The sequence below is a fragment of the Choloepus didactylus genome, chromosome 12 (assembly GCF_015220235.1).
Source record: "Choloepus didactylus isolate mChoDid1 chromosome 12, mChoDid1.pri, whole genome shotgun sequence".
Classification (NCBI taxonomy): domain Eukaryota; kingdom Metazoa; phylum Chordata; class Mammalia; order Pilosa; family Megalonychidae; genus Choloepus; species Choloepus didactylus.
In genome coordinates this window covers 18,062,673-18,087,317 of record NC_051318.1, presented here as the reverse complement: position 1 = coordinate 18,087,317, position 24,645 = coordinate 18,062,673, and the positions used below count along the sequence as shown (strand labels likewise).

Genomic DNA, 24,645 nt, shown 5'->3' with positions numbered 1-24,645 from the left:
CCCTGAATAAATCTCTTTGGCGCATACTCCTACTGGATGAAGAATGTCTTGTCCCTATCGCCGCCCTCCTTGCACGCCTCTCGCCGAGGACCCTGGCCACGTCCTCCGCCTCGCCCTCGCCTCCGGGAAAGAGCCCCCGCCGCCGGTACCCCTTGAGCAGCCCCGAGAGCTGAGGGCTCGGCTACCGGCCGCCTCTCCCCCTAGAAGTAGTAACCGCGACCGCAACTGGTGCCCCGTGTGAGGAACGTCTCCCCACAACAGTTCAGCAGGTCGATCGCTCGCCCGGACGCCCCTCCAGCTCCCCGTTTCCTCGCCTGCAAGGTAGGGCCGCCTCTCCTTCGCCGCTTCTGGAGCCGTGGGAGGTTCCCTGCTCCGAAGCCGCTCATCCCTTCCCCCACGCTCTCTTCATCCAGTAGGAACTCCTCCCTTCCCCCCACGCTCTCTGCGTCCTCTTGTATGCGCACTTCTATGACCCCCGTTCCTCCTAACACTCTCCCTCTTCCCCTCCATTTCTTTGCTGTAGTTCTTTGTATCTTTATTTCTTCATTTGGTGCTGTGTGCCTCTTTGCAACCGCCCCCCCCTGACTGCTCTCGTTGCCAAAGGGCACTGCTTTCCGCTCTCGCCGTCTCCTTCGGCCTTGCAGCCACAGCTTATCTCATTCTCTCTGCTCGGTAATCAACTCCTCCTCCTCCTCCCTGCCAGCCGGCCGGCCCGGCTCGGGAGCAACCCCCCCCTCTTCCCCCCTCAGCTATGGGCAATCGTATATCTACATGTCAGGCACCTCAAGTTCGTGCTCTAGCGGGTCTCCTAGACACGCATCGCTGCAAAGTGTCTGTCCGGCAGCTGCAGGTGTACTGGGACCTCCTGCTGCCTTTTAACCCATGGCTCACCACTTGCCATCTTTGGGACCCTGTTACTTATGATCGTCTTATTGATCGAGTCACTAATGCCATGGAACATGAGAGCAAGCGCTTCCCTCCCGGCTTGCTCCCCACCTTGATAACCATCCGCTCCTGCCTTCAAGGCTCCCTCCCCCCTGATCGAGGCCTCGTTAAATCCAAGGAGGCCCTATCAACCCAGCCAACAGATTCAGATAGCGATACTAATTCAAATCATGACTCAGACACGGAGTCCTTAGTCGAGCAGATTAACACCGCGCTCGAGGTGACTCCCAAAAAGCAAAATAACACTGCGCCACGCCAAGATGGCGAACTTCCTCCTTCTTCTTCCATCGAGGGGAGGAAATGCTCCGGCGATGACATCAGCCCTAAGCTGAGCCGGAAACCACATACGCTTTACCCAGCCCTTTCACAGGGCGGAGTTAGTCCACCATCTTATGCCTTGGGCCCCACCCTTTCACAGGGCGGGGCTGATCCACCATCTTGTGTCTTAGCCACGCCCACCGCGCCGCCATCTTGCGACGCTTGGGGCCTCCCACTCCCACCTCCCCCTTCGGCGAGCTCCCCCTCGGAGCCGCTACCGGCAGTTACCGCCGCTCCTCCCACCCCACCGACTAACAACCCCTGGCTGCCTTCTACACCTCAAGGCAACCCTTGGGGCAACGCTCCCCCTACCTCCACTCCCGCTCCAAGCCTTCTGCAAGCGCGTCCTCCTTTCTCTCGTGCTTTTCGCTGCTTTCCTCTTAACCTTGCCCCCACCCCACAGAAACCGTATGACTGGTATCCCATTGACTCAGATACTATCAAGCAGCTTCGCAGGGCCGTCAAGGAGGACGGGTTAGGTAGCCCATACGCTTCCCAAATACTGCAGGATCTCGGCATGGACTATTGCATCCCCCAAGACTGGGCCTCGCTTGCCCGTTCCATTCTTAACCCCGGTCAGTTTGTTGACTGGCGTGCTCACTTCCAGGCGAAAGCAGCTCAGCAAAGTGAGCAAGACGCAGCCCTTGGAGTCTATCATCCCCCTGAAGCCTATTTGGGCACTGGAGCATTTCTAAATGCGTCTGCTTATATTAATGTCCCTGCCACCTTCTGGACTGTCCTCAGAGGCATCGCCTTACAAGCGTTTGCCAATTGCTCTGCCTGTCGGCCTAATAAATTCACCAAGCTCTTCCAGGAGCCGAGTAAGCCTTTCGCCACCTTTGTCTCCAGAGTCGAAGAAACCTGCGCTCAAAAGGTAAGTGATCCCCAGGCCCAATATTACATGTGCCCATCCTCAAATCCTGGAAAATCGTACTGTAATTCCCCCAACGAGTACTACTGTGCATACTGGGGGTGTGAAACATTAGCCACTAATTGGAAGCCTCCTGTTCCTAATCATTTCCTTACCTTAAAATGGACCCCTACAGGGTGCAAACTCCCTACTGTTAACTGGCTCGGCCAAGAAAGTAAGAAATCCTGCACACATCTTAATCTTACAGTGCAGCTCCCCATTAATCCCTCCTGGTTACTCGGTCAAACTTGAGGCTTCAGAATCTATGAAAAAGGAGCCGACCGAAAATCACTTATTCTAATAAAAAAGGAGGCTGTATACCAACCAGGCCAAAATACTGCATTAAGAACACCCTCTGGCATAAGTCCCAATAAAGTCATTAACCCTCTTTTTCCACAGCCCTCCAGCCGCACTTCAAGTACAAGCAGCGCATCCGGAAACCGCACCTCAGCTACAAACAGCGCATCGCCAACCCCACCACCCCAACCTTTTCTACCCCACTCTCGCTACTCCTCTCACTACTCTTCTCCCCTCCTCAGCCTCATCCAAGCCGCCTTTGCCTCAGTAAACTCCTCCAACCCCAATTTTACCTCATCCTGCTGGCTCTGCCTCTCCACCTCTTCCTCTCTATACGAGCCCGTTGCCTCCAATCTCTCCTTTTCAGAAAGCACAGAAAACAGCCCCTTGGAATGCAATTGGAATACCTCTGCCGTCCCCCTAACCTTTCATTCAGTCTCCTATACGGGAAAGTGCGTCCGCCCTCGCTCCAGGAACTCTCCCGACCTCACTGCCTGTGCCAGCTATTCATCTCCCAGCAGCTCTGCCAAATTTCTCATTCCTCATAACTCCTCCCAATGGCTCTGTTCCTCTACAGGACTTACCCCCTGTCTCAGCACGAATGTCATCAATGAATATAAAGAAACTTGCCTCCTAATTGTCCTTATCCCTAGGGTCTTATACCACAGCGAAGAAGACTTCTTCCTCCGTCTAAAAAAAACTGCAGCTCCTACCCCACTGCTTTTCTTGGCCCCTTATTAATAATTATTCTAGCTCTCATCTTAGGACCCTGCCTCATCCGCAAAATTGTCCAGCTTGTTAGAAAACAAACAGATGCCATTTTTTCCTCGTTCGTGCAAATCCAGTATCAGCGACTCGCCACCTCTGACGCCCCCCACTCCAAGATGACAGCCAACCCTCCGCGACCTCAACGCCACCGGTCGACTCGCCAACCGCGAGACCCTTCTCAATTACCTGAACATCGTTCTCACCTCGAGTTCCAGCTTCTCTGAACCCCTGAACTTTAAACCCCTCACCTTCTCCCAGCCCGCTGCAGCGAAGCCATTGTCAAGCGCCCGGGCACCACACCAACACTGAGCTCCAGCCTCGCTGAGCCACCGTCAACCCCTTTTTCCCTTCCCTGACCTCCCCCTTCCCTCACCCTTAGCGGGCCTCTCCGGTAAAGCCTCTTCCTCTAATTAGAAAAGAAAGGGGAATTGCGGGTGTCTGAGCTTGTACCTCGGCTTGCCAGGCCTGGGCCAGGGGACCTGATATCACCCCCTGGGGAGGGTAGTAGGTACGGGCGTGAGTGCCCTCTGCAGCCCCCCCGAGCCTGGGGAGCGAGGTCAAGGCAGCTCCCTTTTCCTCACCCAAAATGCCACTGGCAGGGGAGGCTTGCCGGAGGAAACCGCCTTTCTCCCAACTGCCCTTTCCCCACTTCCTTATCTTACCCACTCACTCCCTGGTGCCAAGGCCACTCCTGCCACCGCCAGCGCGCATGCCCGTGGCCAGAACAACCCCCGCCCCGCTGCAAACGGTTCCGGCGTTCTCTCAGAACCAATCCTAGCCCCTATCCCTTCAATATTGCCATTTAAGGCTACTTCACCTCCTTTCCAGCCCTGCCCTTCTTACCAGCCTATATAACCTGTAATCACCCCTGAATAAATCTCTTTGGCGCATACTCCTACTGGATGAAGAATGTCTTGTCCCTATCGCCGCCCTCCTTGCACGCCTCTCGCCGAGGACCCTGGCCACGTCCTCCGCCTCGCCCTCGCCTCCGGGAAAGAGCCCCCGCCGCCGGTACCCCTTGAGCAGCCCCGAGAGCTGAGGGCTCGGCTACCGGCCGCCTCTCCCCCTAGAAGTAGTAACCGCGACCGCACTGGATTTCCCCTTTACATTTCCAGCTGCCTTTCTGGTCCTGAACTCTGCCCTCTGGCTTCTTTAGCCAGTAAGGTTGAGGTTTTTCATCCTCCATCCCATGTTTTACATTTGTGACCAGGCCCTTGGGCTACAAAGTCACAAGTTCCCAATTTTTACCCTTTCCCTTTAGGCTTCTGAGATTAAATCTCCCCTGTGGCCTCTCTCTGCTTTTGGTCATTTTCTAGTGCTTTAAACATTTAATTTTTAAAATTCTGTCTCCATAATTGTTACAGCATAAGGACTCCTGCCAACCCTTATCTCCTTCTCCCATTAGTGGAACTACTTCCCATCAAGTTTAAATAGTAAATAAGAAAGAGTCCAGAACCAAACCAGATTGAGAGAAGGGATATCAGCAATTAGACATCTCTGAATCTTCACTGCTTAGCACAAACATGTGTTGAAAGAATGACCAAAAATGTGACTGGAGTCCTACTTCTGCCCTTTGCTACTGTGTGACTTTAGGCACATTACCTAGCCTCTAGGCAAAACTAACTAGTGGGAAAGAATTACAAAACAAGGTTCCTGGGGCAATTTCTCTTCTAAAAATGTAGCCCAAGAAAAGCAACAGAGATGTCTTCCAAAATTTATAAACAAACATTTTTACTGTAGCATTATTTCTAATACTAAAAAACAGGAAATAATCTCATTGTCCAAAATTAGGGGAACTGTTAAATAAATTCTGGCAGATGATAGACTACCATGACGTCATAGAAACCATTTTAGAATGAAGTTTTTAACAGTATGAAAAAATGCTCAGTATACAAATGTTGAGGGGAAAGAATTCAGGGTACAAAATGAGAACAGGCACACCTAGATTTGATTCTTAGCTCCACCACTTAGTAGCTACATTATTTACCTTGTGCAAGTTAACCTAAGATCCAGTTTTTTCATCTGCAAAATTGTGAAAGGAAGAGAACCTTTCTCATAGGGGTGCTGGGAGGATTACGTGTTATTTGCATACTAATTGCTCAAAAATATTAATTTTACTTACATGGTAAGTAGTAATAAAATGTTAACCCAAAAAATTATGTTAAAACTAAATATATAAAAATTTATTTTATTGAATGTGATAATGGTATTGCACTTATGTTCTTACTTTATCTTTTGTGTTTTTAAAAATTTTTTTTTTATATTTTAGAGATACATATTTGAGTCTTTATGGGTGAAATGACGTGTTAATAATAGGGAAAACTGTGGGGGGTGGGGAGACACATATGGGAGCCCTGTACTTTTTGCATGATTTTTCTGTAACCTACAACATCTCTAATTAAAATTTTAAAAAAAGAAATACATACAAAGCTAACAATACTGATGACCTCTGGAGAGTGGGTTGACGGGTGGTTTTTACTTTACGAAAATGTCTTATTGTAGCAAATGAGAGGTGGCAGTTATATCTCTTTCTCTCTCTTTCAGGTCCCAAAGGCAAAACTGAGAGGTGTCTGGCCCAGCTCTGCCCCTCACTTGCTGTGTCATCTAGCGCTGACCACTTCACCTCTCCCAGTCACGGTTAACTCAACGGTGAAGAGTGGGAGGGCTGATGATCTTGGAGATCCTGCACGGACCGACCACAGTTCCTTGGGTGATATTGGCGCAAAAGAGAATTCCGGAAAGGGAGAACTCAGTCTGTGCTGGAGTGACTCCCTGGAGGCCGTGAGGATGATTCATGGAAGTGGGACCTGAGCGGATGGACATGGCCGGGACGGGGGTAGGGTGTAAATTCCAGGTGGGGTGGACAGCACAATGGAGCCAGCTTGAGAAGGGATGCAGCTTTGCGGCAGGCTGCGCGTCCAGAGGCAGACCCAGCTGGAGCGGGAGGGTTGGACTGGTGAGGAGGGAAACCGTGAAGCTTGTCGAGTAAGCAGAGACCAGAATCCAGGTGTGGAGCACGGTGTGAACAGTGAAAAGACTTAGCTTTGAAAGTTACTTCAAGAAAAGAAATCGCAGGTACTGGGGAAAGTACTGAATAATACAAAACTTGTATAACAAAAGTAATAACATAATTGATGAAATAGAGACCAAAGCCAAAGACAAATTTAGCATAGAAGTCTCAACCTTTTTATTAGGAACTACATCCAGCCCTTGAGACACAGAGAAAAAGAGAGAAAGAGAAAGAAAGAGTGCACACATGCCTTTGCATTGTAGGGGAAAGAATTCTGAAACTACCAATGAAATCCTAGAAAGAGCAGGTAGACTGGGTCTCTGCTGACTCATTTCCCCTTTCTAGTAGGGATCTCAGAAACCATGGCCCAAAAGGTAAAGAGGCAAATATGGAAGACTGGAAACGCAACAAGACTGATGAATAGATAGATCCCTGGCTACTGGTTGGCGCCTCCTACTCTATCATTTGCTGCCTAAAACACCAGAAAAATAATGGAAACACCAAAGCAGCAGAGTTGCATGAAGCCACCTGGTGTGGAGGCAGAGGAGGAAGTTGACACGGACACACTTACTATTCCTGAGGCATCCTCTAAGTCGCCCCTAGTTGGTGAGAGGCACAGGGTCTGACTTGTTCCAGAACACTTGGCCACATTCTTGGGTCTCCCTGATGCCAAATGCTGCTAGCCTTACAACTGCTCTCTGCTGAATAAAAGCTTTTATCATCAAACAAGTTGCTCTAAATTTACATGAATGTTTACTTGTGGGCTGCGGAAATCTTGTCACTGTTAATAGTCGACTTGTGTATAAAACCACCTCTATTTCTATTGCATGATTAATAATTCTTCTAATGTGAAATCTAGCCAAATATATATCAAAACCACAAGGACACACATACCACCAAGTCAGAGCAAATCTTCTAATTACTGAGGGGAGAGCGGACAGCAGGACCAAGGTTAGTATAACAACAATTTAACTATGAAGTAAAATACGCCAAAGCCCCCTGAAACCCAGCCCTCCAGCTACTCCCCAAATTTCCAAGCACCACCATCGGGCATCACTGTGGATCAGCCTACCACGTGCCAGGCCCTTTACAAACATTTTTTCCTGTCTGCAGGAAATTGATGAGATGGCAGGAATTACTTTCCCACTTTTACAGAAGGGGAGTCTCGAGGCTCAGAGAGGAAGGGTTTTGTCTGTGGCCAACAGCCAGCAGGAGAGGTGAGTGGTTTCCTGACCAAGTGTTATAGGTTGAACTGTGTCCCCCAAAACACTTGTTCAAATCCTAACCTTGGGTCCTGTGAACGTGACCCTATTAGGAAAGAGGGTCTTTAGAAGATGTGATTAGTTAAGATGAGGTCAAACTGGATGAGGTGGGCCATTAATCCAGCATGACTGGTGTCCTTATAAGAAGGGGAGAGAAGACAGACAGAGGGAAGAACCCCAAATGACAACTGAGGTAGAGAGTGAAGTCCAAGGTTTGCCGGCGCTGCCAGAAGCCAGGAGAGAGGCAAGGAACAGATTCTTCTCTACAGACTTCAGGGGAGGCATGGCTTTACCAAAACTTCCAGCCTCCAGACTATGAGACAATGAATTTCTGCTGTTTTTAAGCCACCCAGTTTGTGGTACTTAATTACAGCAGCCATAGTAAACTAAGACACCAAGATCCATCTTGCCTTCCTTCCTTCCTAACGTATCAGAAGCCCACTTTTGTTTGGGGTGGCAAAGTGCCTTGCTAAAGTACACATTTCCAAGCAGGCCTTTCACCCCTGCGACCAAATGACTAGGTTCTGTCCATGAGACGTGAGAAAAAAACTCCTTGTGCCAGTTTGAATGTATTATGTCCCCCCAAACGCCATTAACTTTGATGTAATCTTGTGCAGGTGGACCTATCAGTGTTAATTAGACTGTAACTCTCTGAGTGTTTCCATGGAGATGCGCCCCTCCCAGCTGTGGGTGGTGACTCTGATTGGGTAATTTCCACGGAGGTATTGGCCCGCCCATTGGGTGGGTATGAATTAAAATTACTGGAGCACTATATAAGATCAGACAGAAGGAGCAAGCTGCTACAGCCAAGAGGGACACTTTGAAGAAAGCACAGGAGCTGCAGATGAGAGACAGTTTGAAGACGGCCATTGAAAGTAGACTCTTGCTCCAGGGAAGATGAGAAAGGACAAATATCCCAAGTGTAACTAAGAGTGACATTTTTGAGGAACTGCAGCCTAGAGAGGAACATCCTGGGAGAAAGCCATTTTGAAACCAGAACTTGTAGCAGACACCAGCCACGTGCCTTCCCAGCTAACAGAGGTTTTCTGGACACCATTGGCCATCTTCCAGTGAAGGTACCCAATCGCTGATGTGTTACCTTGGACACTTTATGGCCTTAAGACTGTAACTGTGTAACCAAATAAACCCCTTTTTATAAAAGCCAATCCATCTCTGGTGTTTGGTATTCTGGCAGCATTAGCAAACAAGAACACTCCTTGAGAAAGAGACAGGGCAGCTTACCTGGAACGCTGGCCAGGGAGGTGCCATCGGGCAAACGCGAAGAAGGAAACCACTGCCTTGATGGCCCCAGAGAACCACCACAACAGCCAGACCCAACCAACCCCCAGTGTGCTTTTCTGTCAGGGAATAAACCTGCATGTCTTAAGTCTCTGTAGCTGGAGATTTGTTCAGTTAGACTTTAAATACAGACATACAACCCCATCAGCCTCTAACACCTGGAAATATCTGTAGAGCACTTGCTATTTATACAGGACTATAGTCGAGGCTGGGAGTAATGGTGAGGGTGGGGGAAATGGTAGAAAAGGAAGAGAAATTACGATTCCCCATAACTACAGGAAAGACATCAAGGACACTTATAAACACACAAATTGTCCCACTAAAAAAAAAAGGTCAATTACATAAAATTACAAATTGGAAAAATATCACTATGAAAAATGTCTCCTTCTAAATACACAACTAAAGAAAATAAGGAAAGCTAAGATGGGTAAAAACAAACATAAAAATTGCATAAAATACATTTTGCTTTAATCTGAAGAACTATGAACTTCCGATAACTGAACTTTTAATACCAAACAAAAGCGAAGCTGGCTCATGACCATGATGATGAATGTGACTTTTTTTTTTCCTTTGTAAGTTGAGACTCATAATAACCCTATTACAAATACTTTTAAAAGAATTTACTGTTACACAACATAAATAAAAAATCAATTTCCATCTTGGCTTTACCCTTTTCTTCATGTCCACAAATGGATTGGCAATGACAGAAACCACTATGAAAGGAGCCCCAAAACAGACAGCAGACAAGCAGAAGCCTACGTATTCTTTGCTGCCTGTGGAAGTATTTCAGAGCCCCCTCCCAGGACCCAATCCACAATCAAGCCCAGTGCGGGGCTGAAGTTTGCAGTAGCAATGATTCTCAGTCCTGGATGCACATTAGATATAAGCTGGAACACTTTTAAAACGTATTCATGCACCAGTCCCGCTCCTCACTAAATGAGTCTGATCTCTGGGGGTGGGGCTTGTTTTCAAAGCTCCCCAGGTAATTCTAAAGTCCAGTTAAGGTTGGAAAACCACTGGGTGGGGGTGGGGAAGGAGGACCAAATAATGACCCCAGATCATGGCACAATCCAATGTCAAAGCTACCTGCACAGCAAGCACATGCTCTACAACAGGCTACATTAAACTGGTCACTGATGGCCTACTAGGATGACACCAGCCTGCAGATGGCCCTTGACCATAAGACAGAAAATAATCTTCCTGGAAGAAAGTGCTTGCTGTGACATAAAAGACATTATGACATAAAAAGCCCAAAGGTTTTCACATTATGGTACGTGTAGAAAATGCTCATATCCATAGGGCACTCCGGGGTAAAGGGAGAAGGTGGCTCACAGGGGAAGGCCAGGGCCCCAACTGCCCAGGACTGAGGGGTGCAACCCCCCAGCTGGCCTGTCATCCGCCGTTCCTAACCTGGCTGGAAAGCTCTGGTTGATGCCACGAACCAGGCTGCATGCCCAGACAGCGCAGCCCCGGGTTCCAGGGCTCTTCCTTCTCCCCCAAGAGCAGGCCTTGCACACTTGTTCAAAACCGTCTCCCTCTGCTTATCTACCAGGAGTTCAGTGCCTGTGCCCACCTAGGATGTGCACTGTTCACAAAGATATATTATTCAGGGAGGAGGGGAAACAGCACTAGATGAGGCATCCCCTTTGAAGAGGTCAAGGGTTTGGTCTCAGGCACTCAGTGAGAACCCCTTCATGATATGGCATCGTTTTCTGCTGCCTAGAACCATTACGACGTTCTTTGTATGATCACATATGCACCTGTTCCCACAACTAAGAACACTGAACAAGTTATTAAACTGACAAAGCTTTCTGTAGTCATAGTAGCAGTAATAGCAGTAGTTGCAATATTCATTGTTGGCAGAGCTAGAAGTATAATTTAATAATTTTTAGAAAGCAATTCGGTGATATGAATAAAAACTGTAAAAATGTTCTTATCGTCTGCCCTAGTAATTTCATTTCCAAAATTTACACTAAGGAAATTTATTCGAGGAAATATCCATAAAGATTTATGTGGAAGCATGTTCATTACCAGTTATTTACCATGAATTATGGAACATCAATCTGAACAATGGAATATAATGCAGACATTAAAAATCATGTTCTATATGACTATATAATGGAATGAAAGTGTTTAAGATGAAATGTTCGTTCCTTCACACACCCTTAAAACGTCCTTGAGCTCAGATAGCTCTAGATGCTATAAGGTGGAGACCAGGGCAAGGCCACTGCTTTCATGGGGTTTAAAATCTGAAGGGGGAGAAGGATACCGAACCAAAATACACAGTTAAATATTTAGTGACAAGTTCTGATAAATGCTATGAAGGAAAATCACGGTGTCAAGAGCGAGAACAGAAGGATCTGATTCAGGCTGGGGGGTCAGAAAAGGTTTTTCTGAAAAAATGACATTAAGAGAAGCCTTCAAGGCCGAGGAGATGCCACCCAGGGATGCCACCCAGGCGACGGGCAGTGTCGGAAGTCTGAGAGACAGCAGAAAAGCTGGTGGGGCCCAAGTGAGACCTGCAGGGAAAGGGGGTGTGGGTGGAGGCTGCAGGGGCCGACAGGCATCTCCTGAGGCTGGATGCAGTCTCCCAGGTCAAGAGCTTCCCCCAAGCGCCAGGGGAAAGGTTTCAAGGGAAACGAGAAATGGATGGATGCAAGAGAACTTGGTGGGCTTGGGGATCGAATAGATACAGGACAAAGAGGGAGGAATATGTGTGGAAAGAGGTGGTCACAAGACAATACATACAATATGATCACGATTTTATTCCCCCCAAATTATGTGTGTGTACATACTATATGTGTGTGTGTGTGTGTGTGTGTGTATCACAGACATTCACTTTAAAATTTTGAAAAAAAATTGGCCAGTTTTATATCAAAAATGTTAACAGTGGTTCTACCTGGATTGATAGAATCACGATGTTTATTTTCTTCTTTATACTTTTCTGAATTTCCCAACTTACACAAAAACAAGTATCACTTTAATAGTTAGAGGGGGAAACCTGTAAGAGAGGAGGCAAGTAGAACAGAAAAGCTTGATTTGCCTATTTTTTGTCAGAGTAATTTTACATCCTACTTTAAAAGGGATGCAGTTTACAACTGGAGACAAATTTAATTTGAAAGCCATAAATTTTTTTTTTTTTTTAAGAAAGAAGGGGAAAAGGCAAGGAACTGCTACACCCAAAAGCCATTGTAATACAATTTCCTGTTACATTACTGACATTCCTAAACTTAAATGTTACTTTTTTTCTTCTCTTACTAAAATTTCAGGGCAGTATTGAGTATTCAGTAACAATGAAAAGTGGTTCCCTGTCCAGAGGAAGGAAGAAAGAGGAAATGTCCATGTTATCTAAATTCCTTTTTTACGCTGAAATAATCCTCAGACAAGATCTTGTCCCCAAGACAAAGGAATAGCAGTTTGGCGTTCACATTTCTCTAGGTTTTTTTCTATTGTTTTCTTGATGATGCCTATTGTTAGAGCTGGAAAAAAAGAGCCGTCTGGAAGGAAGAGAGTTCTGTTCTGCAGTCTACTCCAATGTCCCGCAATTTAGGCGCAGTTTTCTGCCAGGCGTAGGAGATGAAGTCACCTCCGCAGGGCTCATGCTGCACCTCAATATTAGGATCGGCAAACATTTGTTGAGCGCACACCATGGAGAAGCAGCAAGTGGGACCCAGGGGTCAAGAGGAAGTGTTAAAGACAGGGAGAGCAAGGCAGAGCCTCCGAGGCTGCCAACCCAAGGCCCACAACCTTATGACCTGTGGAGGGTGAGCAATGGAGTGCTGTGCTAGTTTGAGTAGGGAGAGACAACTCTTCTCCAAGTGGAAGAATCAGGACAACTCCACGGTAAAAAAGAATTTGCATACATACCCCAAAGAATTGAAAAAAGGGACTCAAACAGATCCCTGTATGGCATTATTCACAACTGCCAAAAGGCGACAACCCAATGGCCCAGTGACAGGAATGGATAAACAAAATGTGGTGTATCCACGCAATGAGGTGTGACTGAGCCGCTCAAAGGCATAAGTTCTCATACATGCTCCAAAATGGATGAACCTGAAATCGTTGAATGGAAAAAGTCAGACATAAAGCGACAAATACTGTACGATGCCACTTATATGAAATATCTAGATCGAGTAGGTTCATAGAGACAGAAAACAGATTAGAGGTTACAGGGGCAGAGCAGAGGGGAAACAGGGAGTTATTGCTTAATGGGTGCAGTTTCTGTTTAGGGTGACGAAAAAGTTTTGTAACGGATTGTGGTGATGGCAAAACAGCATTGTTCAGGTACTTAATACCATGGAATTGTACACTTAAAAATGGTTAAAATGGCAAATTTTATATTATACGTATGCTACTACAATAAAAAGAAAAAAAAGATTTTGAGATGAATCATGGCAGATACCAGAATCCAGACAGGTAAAGACAGAGACATTATTAGCTGACAAAAAGGTATGTCATAAGGGCCCCAAAATAAATATGTGTGATGCACACAAATGTCACCTGCAGAGGACAAGGTGCAGGTGAGGGAGTGGCTGGGGGGTGGGGTGGGCAGGGTGAGCACTGGGCATGGGCAAGGGACAGCCCCAGGCAGCTGAGACCCCTGGACAGGAGCTAATGAGAGGCCGAGCAAGGTGCTGCCCATGCAAACGGAGAGAGAAGGGATGACCATAAACCCATGTGGCCAGAAAGAAATGATGGAACGGCAGGAAGAAGTCACAGAGAAGAAACACCCCAGAAGATGGGACATGTGTTAAGCAAGGGCTTGAAAAGGCAGAATAGAGGGAGCAGCAAAAGCATGCAGGCAAACTATTAACTTCTTTCTGCTCAGAAGATTCTGTCCTTCATCCTGTGTGTGTAACCAGTTTGTGCCTGTGCTTGGATCTGGGAGCATAAGGTGAATAAGAGCTCAGATTGGGGCTGGGGCAGCTGGAGTTGCTTCCCGACCCCTGGGGCTGTGGTTTCCTCTAAAAAATGCTGGGAGAGCAACTAGAATCCATTTCAACTGCCATCTAGTTTAAAGGGGATTCTATGTGTCCAGTGCTCAGAACAGGGCTTGTGCCTGGTTCTCTCTAAACACTGGTGGTTATTACTACAAGAGTTGGGAGTTTCACTTGCTCCAGGAGGATTCGCTGCCCCTGGGCAATGCCATCTCGTTTGCAAAGAGAAGCTTTTTTTTTTTTTTGCACTTTTTGGCTTCAGAATGAAGAGAATTCACTCTGTTTTCTTATTAACCAGATGTTCCCTCTCCCTGCTGCCCCGATTTATTTGGTGCTGTGATCGGTATTCTTAGGAAGCCTGGCTCCCGAGGCACATGCTGACCAACACTGAATTTAGTGTAAAAAAAATCAATTTGTTTGTCTACATTTCTCCCTACCCTTGTTTCATTACAGATTTAAATCACGTAAACACATACAATGAAGAGGGGAAGACGGGACTAACTCGGAACGGGGGAAACCACAGCTAACATGGAGACTCAGGACCAGGGAAGCCCAGAGTGGCTCAGCCAGTGTCCTGCACCGTTTTTAAAGCTGAGCCACAGACTTGGCACAGCAAATCCACAGAGCGGATCCAAGAGGGAGGCACAGCGAAGGTCAGGGCAGTTGCCAGGGGAGAAAAGGCAAACACTAATTTCTCAAGGGAAGCAAAAGCATTTCCTAGAACTTAAATCTGAAAGAGATTTCTCACATTTGTCTTCCTCAAGGGGACACAAAGTGATAAAGTGCTTTGCTGCTCCAAGGGATTCAGGAGCCACGGACAGCACCTGGGGCTCTCCAGTCAGAATCTACATTTTAAAAAGACTCCTGGGGGGTGTAAAGCCCCCTGGCAACGCAGGATATGACTCCCGGGGAAGAATCTGGACCCCGCATAGTGGGATTCAGAATATCTTCTTGACCAAAAGGGGGATGCGAAATGAGATGAAATAGTCTCAGAGGCTGAGAGATTTCAAATGGAGTCGAGAGGTCATTCTGGTGGACATTCTTATGCACTATATAGCTAACACCGCTTAGGTTTTAATGTATTGGAATAGCTAGAAGTAAATACCTGAAACTACCAAACTCCAACCCAGTAGTCTGGACTCCTAAAGACAATATAGATTACAAGGGGTGACAGTGTGATTGTGGAAACCTAGTGGATCACACTCCCTTTATCCAGTGCATGGATGGATGAGTAGAAAAATGGGGATAAAAACTAAACGAAAGATAGGGTGGGATGGGGGGGGTGATTTGGGTATTTTTTTACTTTTATTTTTTATTCTTATTCTGATTCTTTCTGATGTAAGGAAAATGTTCAGAAATAGATTGTGGTGATGAACGCATAACTATATGATCATACTGTGAACGGTTGATTGTATATCATAGATGATTGTACGGTATGTGAATATATTTCAATAAAACTGAATTTAATTAAAAAAAATTAAAACATTCAAGAGTTGCACTGTTCAAATACAGTAGCCACTAGTCATATATAGTACTAAGTACTTGAATTGTAATTAGTTCAAACTAAGATGTGCCAAGTGTAAAACATACACCAGATTTTGAAGTGTCAGCACTAACAAAATAGTGCAATATCTCAATTTTTATGTTGATTACAGATTGACATGATATTTTGGATGTGATAGGTTAAATAAAATAAGTTATTAATTTCAAAAAAAGAAGACCCCGGGGGCATCTCCAGGTGCAGTAAACATTGAGACGCAGGGAACTGCCCTGCACATCCTAAACCACAGGCAGCGAGTCCACACCTGCTCCCCTGGTGCCCTCAGTGAGCCAGGAGATGCCAACTGCAATTCAGTGTGCAAATATAATCACACGGTTCTGAGAAACAGATACAGGTTACTCATACCAAACCGCTGCAAAATCAAGTTAGTGGTGGCTAAAATTCTGCCAGGAGGAGGATGCAGAAAAAATAGGAACCCTAATACATTGTTGGCAGGAATGCAAAATGGTGCAGCTGCTGTGGAAAACAGTTTGGTGGTTCCTCCAAAAGTTAAACATAGAATTACGATACAAGACAGCAATCCCACTTCTAGGTATATGCCCAAAAGAATTCAAACCAGGGACTTGGAGAGATATTTGTATGACAATGTTCACAGCAGCATTATTAACGATTGCTAAAGGATGGAAACAACCCAAGTGTCCATGGCAGATGAATGGATAAACAAAGTGTGACATATATGTACAGTGGAATACTATTCAGTCGTTAAAAGGAATGATGTTCTGATCCATGCTACAACATGGATGAACCTTGAAACATCATGTTGAGTGAAATAAGCCAGACACAAAAGGACAATTATTGTATACGATTCCTCAGAAATGAACTATCTAGAATAAGCAAAATCACGGAGAAGAAAGTAGATGAGAGGCTACCAGAGGCTGGGGATTTTTGAGGAGTTAGTGCTGAATGGGTGTGGCATTTCTGTCGGGAGTGATGAAATGGATGCTGTTGATGGTAGCACAGCACTGTGAATATAACTAATGACACTGAATTATATACTTGAAAATGGTCAAAATGGGAAATTTTACATTGGATATACGTTACCACAATAAAATTTTTTTAAAAATTGCCAGGGGGAGTGAGGTGCCGAGGGACTGCAGGAGGGTGGTGGCCCGGCCGCAGCTCCACGTCCAGCTCCAAGGGGCCTTCCACCGGGCATCCATGGGCGCCCCCTCCAGCGCCGAGCACTGCGGCACGAGGACCATGCCAGCCTGCTGCCTGTGACAGGATAAATTCAATTTCTGTATCACAAATATAAATTCACTTCATCATGTGGAGGATAAAAGAGAAACTCATTTTGTCCTCACCATTGTGCCATCATCACTGCGCTGCCTGTGCCCCTACCTGACCACATCTGGCAGGGAGAACAGGCGAGGAGCCGCCGACTGAGATAGAGGAGTGATCCCATGGACACAGGAATGTCCAGCCCTCCAATGGCATGGCTTAAAATCAACCCGGGAAACACTGAAGACTGATGGTTTGATGTGCCAAGCCCTCTGTCCTGGGGCTTGCCCTTATGAAGCTTGTTACTGCAAGGAGAGGCTAAACCTGCTTATAATTGTATCTAAGAGCCTGCCCCTGAGTGCCTCTTTGCTGCTCAGATGTGGCAACAAAGCCACCTTGATGGATGATCTCGCTGCCCTCCCCCCTACATGGGACCTGACTCCCAAGGGTATAAATCTCCTGGCAATGCAGGGTATGACTCCTGGGGATGATCCTGGACCCGACAATGTGGGATTGAGAACATCTTGACCAAAAGGGAGATGTGAAATGAAACGAAATAAAGTTTCAGTGACTGAGAGATGTCAAATGGAGTCGAGAGGTCACTCTGGTAGACATTCTTATGCACTATATAGGTAACCCTTTTTAGGTTTTAATACACTGGAATAGCTAGAAGTAAATACCTGGAACTCTCAAACTGCAACCCAGTAGCCTTGACTCTTGAAGACAATTTTATAGCAATGTAGCTTACAAGAGGTGACTGTGTGATTGTGAAAGCCCTGTGGATTATACAACCTTTATCCAGTGTATGGATGGATGAGTAGAAAAACGGGGACAAAAACTAAATGAAAAATAGGATGGGGGGGATGATCTGGGTGTTCTTTTTTACTTTTATTTTTATTCTGATTCTGATTCTTTCTGGCGTAAGGAAAACATTCAAAAATAGATTGGGGTGATGAAAGCATTACTATATGATGGTACTGTGAAGAGCTGATTGTACACCATGGATGACTGTATGGTATGTGAATATATTTCAGTAAAACTGAATTTAATTTAAAAAAATCAACCAGGAAACACCCCTCCATGATAAAAACACTCACCAAACTAGGACTAGAAGAGAACTTCCTCAACCTGCTAAAGGGCACCTGGAAAAAACCCTCAGCTATATCATACTTAATGGTAAAACACAAATGCTTCCCCCTAAGTACAAGGACAAGACAAGGATGTCTGCTTTCACCACTTGCATTCCACACTATACTGGAAGTGCTAGCCAGGGCAATTAGGCAAGAAAATGAAATAAAAAGGCATCCAGATTGGAAAGGAAGCAGTAAAACTACCTCTATTTGCAGATGACATGATCTTGAATATAGAAAACCCTAAGGAATCCACTAAAAATCTATTAGAACTAATAAACAAGCTCTGCAAGGTTGGAGGATACAAAATCAATACAGGAAAATTAATTGTATTTCTAAACAGCAATAATGAACAAGCCAAAAAGGAAATTAAGAAAACAATTCTATTTAAAATAGCATCAAAAAGAGCAACATACTTAGGAATGGATTTCAAAAAAGAAACATAAAACTTAAACTCTGAAAACTATAAAACACTGATGAAATAAATTAAAGAAAACATAAATTGAAAGATATCCCATGTTGATGGGTCGGAAGACATAGAATTTCAATACTCTACAAATTGATCTATGGATTCAACATAGTCCCTATCAAAATTCCAATTGGCTTCCTGCAGAAACTGACAAGGTGATCCTGAAATTCATCTGGACATTCAAGAGACCCAAAATACACAAAACAACTTCAAAACAGAAGAACAAAGTTAGAGGACCCACACTTCCAGATTTCAAACTTAGTGCAAAGCTAGAGTGACTGAGAGAGTGCTGTAAGGCACACACAGATCACTGGAATAGAATGAAGAGTCCAGAAATAAACTCCCACATTTATAGCCAACTGAATTCTGACAAGGGTGTCAAGACAATTCAATGCGGACAATTCAAGTAGTGCTAGGACAACTGGAACACCTACCTCACACCACATACAAAATTAACTCAAAATGGATCATAGAGCTACTCTAAGAGTTAAAACTACAAAACTCTTAAAATAAAACATAGATGTAAATCTTCATGACCTTGGATTAAACAATGGTTTCTCAGATATGACACAAGCAATGAAAGAAAAAAATAGATATACTGGACTTCATCAAAATTTTAAACTTTGGTGCTTCAATGGATACCAAAAAGAAAGTTACATCCTATAGTATGTATGGGAGAAGATTTTTGCAAATCATATATCTGATAAGGGACTTGCATTTAGAATATACAAAGAACTCAATACTCAATTTACAGAAGGAAAAAGGACATAAATAGACATTTTCCAAAGAAGATATGCAAATGGCCAAAAACACATGAAAAGATGCTAAACATCATTAGCCATCAGGGAAATGCAAATCAAAACCACAATGTAAGACTACTTTGTACCCAGTAAGCTGGTTATTATCAAAAAGACAGGTAATATAACAAGTGTTGGCAAGGATGTGGAGAAACCCTCATACATGGCTGTTGGGGATATAAAATGGCACACTTTGGAAGATGGATGGCAAGTCTTCAAAACATTAGACAAAGAGTTACCATATGAATTACCAGCAATTCCATTTCTAGGTATACACCCAAGAGAAATGAAAACTTACATGCATGCAAAACCTTGTATGTCAATATTCATAGCAGACTTATTCATAATAGCCCCAAAGTGGAAATAACTCAAATGCCCATCACCTGCTGAATGGAAAAACAAAACGGGTTATTCATACTGTGATGGGTTGAACTGTGTCCCCAAAAAAGCTACGTTCCAGTCCTAATTAATGGCTAACCCTCATTTGGAAAGAGGGTCTTTGAAGATACGCTTAGTTAAGATGAGATCAAACAAAAGTAGGGTGGAGTCTAATCCCCTATGACAGGTACCCTTCTAAGAAGGGGGGCATTTGGACACAGAGTCAGGAAAGCTCTATGTGATGATGAAGGCAGAGAGTGAAGAGCTGCAGCTGCAAGCCAAGGCAGCCAAGGATTGTCAGAAAACCACCAGGAACCAGGAAGAAGCAAGGAAGGCTTCCTCCCTACGGGTTTTAGAGGGAGCAGGGCCTAGTGACACCTTGATTTTAGACTTCTGGCCTCCAGACCTGTAAGACAATAAATTTCTGTTGTTTTAAGCCCGAAAAAAAAATTTTTTTTCAGGAAAAAAAAGAGGGAAATCTGGTTTTATGGTACTCTGAAAACATAAAGATTAAAAGAAACACTGGAACTAAATTTTGTAACAAAGATAAAGTAAAAGCTAAATTTAAAGTATTACATATGCCAATAACAAGAAAAGTATCTGATGCTACAAGATATGACACTCATAACCACAAAACTTATCTTCCCAATCCTTAAATCTATATTTAAACAGTGCCTTCCTCAAGGAATATTAATCTCTTGACCTAGATTTTTCCTTATAAAATTTTCATGTCTTTAGTAATTTGTGTAAAAGATTTATGAACTTATCATTTGACCTATATATCATAGTATTACACAGAAAACACTCACCCTAAAGTCTTTAGCTTTTTCTAAAAAACACTGTTTAAAGTTTTTAAAAATATATTCTTACATGATTATACGTATGTGTTTAATATCTGAAAATTCACTGAACTGTCCATTTAGGAATTGTACACTTTTCTGTGTGTACGATATGCTTTAATAAGAAGTTTAAAAGGAACCACCCATTTACAAACACACAAGTAAGTATTTTCAGTAAGTCTTAGTCCAAATAAAATGGAAAAAAAAAATGCATGTGTATGCACAAGCCATAAATAAAATACCATGACCAAGTACCTAAAAGACTTTGGGAAAAACTGCAATTTATTGCCATTATGATAAGTATAGGGGTTAAAGTTGTCACTTAAAATACATGAGAACCAAATTAAATTAAAAGGTATCACCTGGCAAACAAAGGGAAAAAACTGCAACAATAGGAATTCTCTTTACCTATTATTTGGAATTCTAATAATCGGCTTTATCCAACAGATACACACATAGTCTTGAGGTAAAGGTTGATCTCTTTCTCTCACATTATTTGGGTTCACATAATGACTTTCCTTCCAGAATGCTCTCTAAGCAATTAGATTCTCTATCCAGACCAAGATAAGTCGGATGGTAAGGGTAGAGATGCAGCTGTTTTAAGTTATAAAGTAACACTCAACACCAAACTGAATTATTTCAGGGACATTAAATATGGTAAGTGAAGCTCTTTCTGTTGCCAATTACCATAAATTAAATGTTGATGGGAACTTTATTGGTGGTAAGATGCTTAATTTTACTCTACTTGTATTTTGCTGTATTAGAAACAGCACCAGCTTCATTATTTCTTGCACTGTAATTACCACTAATGGATTTTCCCATAATGAGATTCCACCTGTATTTTGGATTATTTGCTCAAGTTGCTTCTTTTTATCACAGCTGAAACACAACTGCAAAGAGCCCCCAGCTCTGATTACCTCTTTTGTTCGCAAGTGATTTACAGGGGAAGATTTTAAGCTCTGCTGTCCGCCTGCCCGGCCCTCCTCAACCTTGTTCCAGTATTTCCCCAGAACGGCTCCCTCCCTTCTTTCAAAACCATCAAGTTTTGTTTGTCAGGGGATAGCACTTGGCAGCACATTTAGCTTCATATTTTCACAATGAGCAAGGTCAGGCCTGAGCTGTCAGCTTCTACCACTAAAACACTCTGCACCACATTATTATTCATGAGCCCCTGCTTTGTGAAACCAGCTCTGGACACAACAATGCCTGCCATACACCAGTTAATCCCAGTCTATCCCAAAGTGTCAAGGAAGCCCCCTACAAAATAACAGGATTAGTTTCGCAAACATATTATATCATCTAAGAAATGTAAATTCTCCAGTTGAGTCCTACGGTAATAAAATACAAGAGGACTGAGGCGGCTTTTGTCAGCCCTTTACCAGGACCGTGATATTAGGAGTACGTAATTAGGTTATTTCTAAGAAACAGAAGTGCTTAAGCCATCCCAATGTGCTTCGAGAAAGAAATCGTACTAATTTTCCAAGGCAGCAAAAATACCTAGCTTATTTCCATCTTCAGGGAACCGTGATTTTTAAGAGGGAACCATGATTTTTAAGATGACAGGTGGTAAAACACTGGTTTTCAGAAGTCATTTCATAAGGCAATGACATTTTTTACAGGCTACATTTTACTAATTACATTTTTTTACCTGGCTGGACACTAATTCCATTTCACACAGGCCTGCCCCTCCACTTGGATTTTAGTCAGGTATGCAAATTGCTAAGGGATCACAAATGTATAGCTATAACTGGTGTATTTATGTATAATTGGTGCCACTTCCATTAATATGCCCTTCATTCTGAAGCAACTGAGAAGTTCAGACTGCATTACCACCATCTGGATGATGACTTATCAAGCTTTTTCTCTTGTAGTCCTTTCTCATCCCCTGAAGACAGTTAGATCTCTAGTAACAGCACAGCTACTGTTTTTTAAGAGAAAATAGAGTTGGAGACTAGCCAATCAGTACTAAGATGAAAATTGCACAAACCAAAAACAAGATGAGGGAGCCAGTCTCTTTCCCATGACAGCTCAGAATAACCCCGAAAGCCCTTCTCTTCACAAGAACAGATCGGAAATTATACATGGTACAATTTTGGGAGAGTTCAGAAGATCCTGGATCTCGCTTGGAGGAGCAGCAGCTATAAAGACCCTTGAATAGAGAAGGTAGAAAACTGTTTAATGGTACGTTAAAAGGGCCTTGGGTTTTTAACCTAGAAACACTTCTGTGAGTAGTAACTGATTCAAAACCCTCAAGTGGCTGCCTCAGCCGTACTCCGGAAGCATTCCCGCAGGTAATCTCAGGGGAAGTTTATACTCACCTGGTCACATCCTGCATTCACCAGTTCCTGAAGCATCTGTCGGTTTACTTCCGCAGCTGCAGAAGTGCCCGACTCATTAGCAAAAGGCAACAGAGAATATCTGATTTCCCGCAAAGCTTTCTGATAAGGTCCGAACTTTGGGGTGGCTCTCAGCTGCTGCTGCCTGGTGGCATCCTTGCCCCCTAAGACTTTGGTGTCCAGGGAAGCATCACTGTTTGGTCCCACCGGTAACCCCTGCGCCGAAGACTTGGACGGCTGCTTCAACCCTTCGCGAATCTCCTGCAACCGCTGCCTGCTATTTCCAGAATACGTCGTGGCAGGAAAAGTCTTTGGCCTCATTGTTAGTCCCGTTTCTTTTTACCATAAATATAATCTTCTTTAAGAATTATATTAATATTTAAAAAAAAAAAGTCAACAGTATCAGTTGTAAACATACTTTCAAAACAATTTCCTTTTGAAAATCTTCTTTCCTTCAATTTTCATAGTTCCTAAGGAGAACCTGAAATTTTCCAGAGTCTTCATTTTGAAAATCATCGCACTATCTGAAAAAGAAAATAAATGGGAGAAAAATGTTCACTTGTGGTTTTCTGTAATGTTAATACCACTTTTCAGAATGATCTTGGAAATATTCCACTTGGAAAGCTTTAGAAAAGACACATCACCTCTTGGAAATGACAAAAGAATTGTTCAAGCCTGATTAGAGGGAGCTTCCAAGACGTTTCTTGTTGTATGCAATCAGTAATAAAGCAAATCTCCACAAGGTGATATCAGCTCATAAATACTCAACTCAAGGCAAGAACAGCAGTACCAACAATTGTTAGCTCTTTAAAAATGCTTTGAAATCCATTACTTGACTATTTAGAGTTACATTTTCTACACAGGGTCTTGGATTTCTGGCTTATTCCTACTAACCAATCTCAGCTCTCGAACCACACCATGTCCCTCACGTCCCTTACGCTCGTGGCTTCACTGACCTCTTCACCCAATGGATGCCAATGGGGTCCTTCCAAATCTCTGGAAATTTCTCTTTATAAAGCCCTCCCAATTTTCCTGAAAGATACCACAAAAACTGTCACATTAAAGGTGTGCAGTTCCAAAATAATGCATTACGAGACTCTGAAAGTAACTACTTCCTTGGTTTTCTTACAAGATGGTCATGTCTCATCAGCATTTCTACCCTAAAGCTGAAAGAAAAATATCTGTCTTGTGAAAACTGATCCCTGTATGGAAGGAGACTGATAAACCATGAGGGTGGTTTCTTTCTCTCAAGGTGCATTATGAGCACACCAACAGCAAGTGGCTCCATCAATTAATGCTGTTAGTCTAGATCACCCACTATCGTAGCACGGAAATGACCTCGTTATATAAAACTAGATGTCACAAATGGAATACACCTACCCCCTTTCCTTAATGCACTTAATACTCCGTCACTCATTCACTCAGAAAACAAAATCGAACCCAAGCCTTGACACTGCTGTTAGCAGCCACTTTACAGGAGGCTGTACCCACCATAAGTCCCTGAACGGCCATGTGATCTTAGAGAAGTAACTTCGCCTTCCTCACCCCAGCACTCTCATCTACAAAACGGAGACCACCTTCGGCAATAGGGTGGTGCTGAGCACTGAGTAAGATCACGTATGGACTCAGCGCTCCTTGGGACATAGGTAAATCCTCAGCAAACTGTGGTTGCTACTATTACTTGCCCTTGTTACTTACATAATTAGCCATCACACAAGCACTGATACCCACTGCTGGTAGAGGCAAAGCTCCAAGCTTCCTCTAGCTGCCCTGTGCTGCCTTCTCTTCCCTCTCCTCACCCACTCCCATTAACCCCACAGAACTCAATAAGCAGACTTTTAAAGATAATAACTCTGAGTTTTAATGGACAAAGAAGTCATCCAAAAAAAGAGCATCCTTTAAAGAGGGATCTGTCACTTAGGACTTAAGAAAGAAAGGTGTTTTATAACTGTAAATTGGAACTTGGCTTTGCAGTCTTTTTTTCATGTAGAAAAAAAAAATGATAGCTAATATTTACTGAGTACTTACTATGTGCCAGGCTTTGTTCTAAGAATTTTACATGAATTAACTCATAGTGTATCATATAACCACAGACAATAGTAAACATAATAAATGACTTCAGAATTACCATTCCTTCCTTGGAGAGGAGGGAAGGAGGTCTTAAAGAG

General features: G+C 44.0%; 1 protein-coding gene across 1 annotated transcript in view; it reads right to left on the bottom strand.

Annotated features, from left to right (window-relative positions):
* The window catches only part of LATS2 (large tumor suppressor kinase 2), an 84,325-nt gene that overhangs the window by 47,570 nt on the left and 12,110 nt on the right, over positions 1-24,645 (bottom strand). The window contains exon 2 of the mRNA XM_037799880.1: positions 22,460-23,001. Within this exon, the coding sequence (XP_037655808.1) occupies positions 22,460-22,798 (339 nt within the window). The 5' untranslated portion in view covers positions 22,799-23,001. The remainder of the gene's footprint in view (positions 1-22,459; positions 23,002-24,645) is intronic.